General features: G+C 44.4%; 1 protein-coding gene across 1 annotated transcript; it reads left to right on the top strand.

The window, feature by feature from the left end:
• Positions 1 to 728: 728 nt before the first annotated feature.
• Positions 729 to 1,799, top strand: neurod4 (neuronal differentiation 4). The gene has a single exon (XM_068748333.1). It carries the CDS (start codon positions 729 to 731, stop codon positions 1,797 to 1,799), a length of 1,071 nt encoding a protein of 356 aa, XP_068604434.1.
• The last annotated feature ends 2,405 nt before the right edge of the window (positions 1,800 to 4,204 follow it).

The raw sequence follows: 4,204 nt of genomic DNA, 5'->3' as shown, positions 1-4,204 counted from the left end.
GACCAAATAGCAGCCCATTCCTCCCAAATGGAAAGGAAAGTTGGACGCGCACCCACGGCCGTATGAAGACAATAAGAGTTTGGGACACGGGTGGATGCACGAAGACAGAAAAGCGTCTCTGGAATAATCCGCTCTGAACTCCTTAAATTAAAAATCAAACAGGTTTTCTGTTCCTCTGCGCAGACCAAGCGGTGCATCCAAGCAGGTGAAGTTTTAATTTAATTTTTCCGTTACGCAATTGTATTTTCAAAACAGGTTTTAACGTAAAATGTAATTATTTATTTTTACGCAGAATGTAGGCCGCTTGTCCACATGTTCGTTGAGTTGTAGGTCTCCAATCTTTGATCTGTATTTGCTGAGTAAATCCCGCCGTGTCCCAGATTGTCTGCGTCTCGGTCAAAGCAGCACGACAGCGGGAGACCATTCAGCGACCTCATTCTAAAACAGTTGCTCCATCCTGATAGAATCACAATGCCTCAATTTAAAACAGCTTAAATTGTCATTGGGGTTCAGCCTTGGTGTGTTTTTAATAGAGCGAACATCTCTAAAACCTGGGAGCTGTCCACATCGCAGTGCTGAAATGAGAGCGCCCATTCTGTGTTTTAAGACTAAAGGTGTAGTTCCTGTGCTGAATCAATCAGGTTATGAATAATAAACACTGTTTTGATCTGGCCATTTATTGATTATTTTTGTGTGTGTGTGTGTGTGTTCTTATTTTTCAGACTAAAATGATGACAAAACCATTTGTAAAGAGCTGCAGTGTGAGCGAGCTGGTGACCTCACTCAGCTGGCTGGAGGATGAGGATGCCAGTTCTCAGGATGGAGAGGAAAGCCCAGAGACGAGGGAGCGCCATGGAATGACTGCAGGCAGCCGGATCCACTCCTGCACAGAACTGGGTAGTGAGGATATGGATATGGAGGAAGAAGAGGATGAGGATGAGGAGGGGACTGGACTAAATGGAGAAAATGGTCCAAAAAGGAGAGGCCCGAAGAAGAAGAAGATGACCAAAGCCAGACAGGAGAGGTTCCGTGCTCGACGAGTCAAGGCCAATGCCAGAGAACGTTCGCGTATGCATGGGCTAAATGACGCCCTGGAAAATCTGCGCACAGTAATGCCTTGCTACTCCAAGACACAGAAACTGTCAAAGATCGAGACGCTACGTCTGGCCCGTAACTACATCTGGGCTTTGTCAGAGGTTCTTGAAAGTGGCCAGTCTTCAGAGAGCCACGGCTTTATGGAAATGCTGTGTAAAGGTTTGTCCCAGCCCACCAGTAACCTCGTGGCTGGCTGCTTGCAGCTGGGGCCCGGTCCGATGTTGCTCAACAAGCAGGAAAACTGTGGAGGCCCAGGCGTCGGTGGGGTCGGGGGTCAGGCTGGGCATCCCCTCAGCTACCCATCTCCTGGCCTTCCGAGTCCCCCCTATGGCTCTTTGGAAGCATCCCACCTCCTCCATATGAAGGGATTCAAGGGGCCTATATATGATAACCCCTCCCCTAACGAGTGCAGCAGTGGCACCCCGCCATATGATGGGCCTCTCACCCCCCCTCTGAGCATTAGTGGCAGCTTTGCCCTGAAGCAAGAGCATTCTCCCCATGAGCCAGAGAGGAACTACGCACCCCACCCTGGTCACCATGCCCACTACCTCTCGTCTAATTTCCCCACTTCCACGACTGGCAGTCTACCAGTGGGGCCTCAGGGCCACCCACTTTTTCAGGCTTCACGCTATGAGCTTCCCATTGATGTGACCTTTGACTCATTTAGCCCCCACCTGATCACCTCTCAGATAAGCACCATCTGAGAGGGGACTGCAAACATTGAACTGACTGACTGCTGTGAAGCCAGGAGCGAAGCGCTGCTCTTGAATGAACTGCTGTAAAAAAAAAAAAAATTGGCTGGTATACTAACTATATAGAGAAAGTGGTTTGCATTTTTATTTACTAGTACTCTGGAGAACTGAATACTCAGAGATTCATCTCAATCTACCTGATACAAACATGCACCCATAACTTTTAATATTGTGTATTTATTCTTTTTTTCAGATTATTCACTAATATTTGATTAATATTTTTCTGAAGACGCTGCCCCATAAACTACATTAGATTATATTTGTTTGAACATCACATCTCTGTCGTAAAGACAACTTGAAATGAAAAAAATGCATTCAACCTAAACTGAGACCAATAGAACCCTCATCATGAGTAAAAGCAATGCATTTATTTATATCTGTATTTAATATTTATTTTTGATAATGTCTTGTACCATCTCCTTTCATATTAGTTCTGAGCACAGTTTTTGTTTCACCTTCTTCTTGCTTTGTTGTCAGTCCCTGGCAACTGTACTGTATTTAAATTATTTATTTGAGGTCTTCAAGCTAATTTCCATTTCGTGTCTATTTTTTTTGTCCAACTGTACTGCTGTAAATATTTTTGCTGTTGCACTTAATTGAATAAATATTCTTATAAGATATTTCCATAGTAACTGAATTTGTCATTTTCTTTCTATAATTCACTTTGAACAGGAGAAACACATCTCCAATATGGAAACCAACCGAATTGTTGTATAGTCAAGCTTATATTACAGTTTTTTGTTTGTATTTTGACATTGCACCTGTCATGAAGTATGCATGGTGAAATTTAGGTCTGTTCTTGCTTTAGAACAATAACAAGAATAATCCCTTCATTAGTCTACGGTACTTTTTTTTAATAACTGCTAATCCTTTGCAGGGTCTCAGGGGCTCACAGGAGACTACCATTTTCACCTACTTTACATCTTTTTTTGGACAAACCCAAGTCATGCCAAAAACAATTGAATTAAATGTACTGTGAAAGCATCTTTAACACGGCATATATGAAAAACACTCCATTTTACACACATAAGATGGATTTTGGAATCACAAACTAAAGGAAATTAATTAAAGTGACTGTTTCATACTACATACTGACATGCTCACTAATAAAAGACATGATACAAGAATAAAGGAGTGCTTGTGGCAGGGACCGAGATCTGTGGCAGGAAGTGTGTGTGTGTGTGTGTGTGTGTTATGACATCACTCAAGGGTTTGCTCCAGGGTGTCTTATCAGGTCAGACAGGAGGCTGTTGTTGGCTATGGGAAAGCAGCTCTGGGGAACAGGTGAATATGTCACAGAGGCTTTTCACTTTCTCCCTCTGTATCCAGCATATTCCATTTTCCCATGCAACCCATGCCAAAGCACTGCAGGCCACGGATTCATTCTTCAAGTCCTTCTACGTGCACTAATACAGAGGGGGAAAAAAGGTTTCAGCTCATACTGATGTTGAAAAGTAATTAATCCGATATCTTTCAATACTTTGAAATGATGACCTCAACACAATAAGTGTTATTGCTTTAGATTTTCAGCATTGAAGCAAAAAACAATACAAAAAACAACTCAGTATTACGAGCCTCAGAACTGGCAAGGCTCCTACCATTCATATCATTCTACTAATGACAAGTCTCAGTTTTGACTTCAATGGTCGTGTTGAAGGGCATGATGGCTCTTGAAATAGACAAAGAACGGGGTGGCAGAGTGCTGAGTTGGAGAGGTGGGAGCAAGAGCTGGTGTGTTCAAGTGTATTTATCACTTTGGTCCTTCAGGCAATTGTAAAAAAGAGGAAGATGCTTCTGAGGCTGTTGTCCAAGAGGACCCCCCCCCCCCCCCCCCCCCCCCTCTCTCTCTCCAGCGACCTCTCCAAAGGTTTGTCGGCAACAGTGGAGAAAGGGCAGAGGAGAAAAAGGGAATGATTGTTTTACTGGGCGCCACTGGTCCATTGTGAGCGCAGCCTGTTCTTTCTCTTGACCTGCGACCCATATTGTTGTATAGGGCTTCTCGTTCAGGGAGTGCAGACAGCTGGGGGAACTGCGGGAGGGCTGATGGACAGCTGCACCAGTTTGGGGAGAGATGGAAAGAAGAGAGTGAGGGCATGAGAGAGAGGGAGAGAGAGAGAGAGAGAGATGAGAATGGGAAAGGGAATCAGTGTGTTTGGGGGCAAGATGATAGGAGGAAATAGAAGAGGAGGCCAGAAGAGGTTACTGAGGTCCTTGCTCCTCATTCACAAGTGTGTCCTCTGTGGTCATGTGTGTCAGTCTTGGCATGGACATAACACATGTCTTTACAGACAGACGTTTGGCCTGTGAGAAAGCACTGGCAGAATCGTCAGTGCACACCCTCTTTGTGTCCTTGCAAT

This window comes from Brachionichthys hirsutus, chromosome 2 (assembly GCF_040956055.1).
Source record: "Brachionichthys hirsutus isolate HB-005 chromosome 2, CSIRO-AGI_Bhir_v1, whole genome shotgun sequence".
Taxonomy (NCBI): Eukaryota; Metazoa; Chordata; class Actinopteri; order Lophiiformes; family Brachionichthyidae; genus Brachionichthys; species Brachionichthys hirsutus.
Note: the sequence above shows the minus strand (reverse complement) of the source record. Positions and strands in the feature narration are given on the sequence as shown.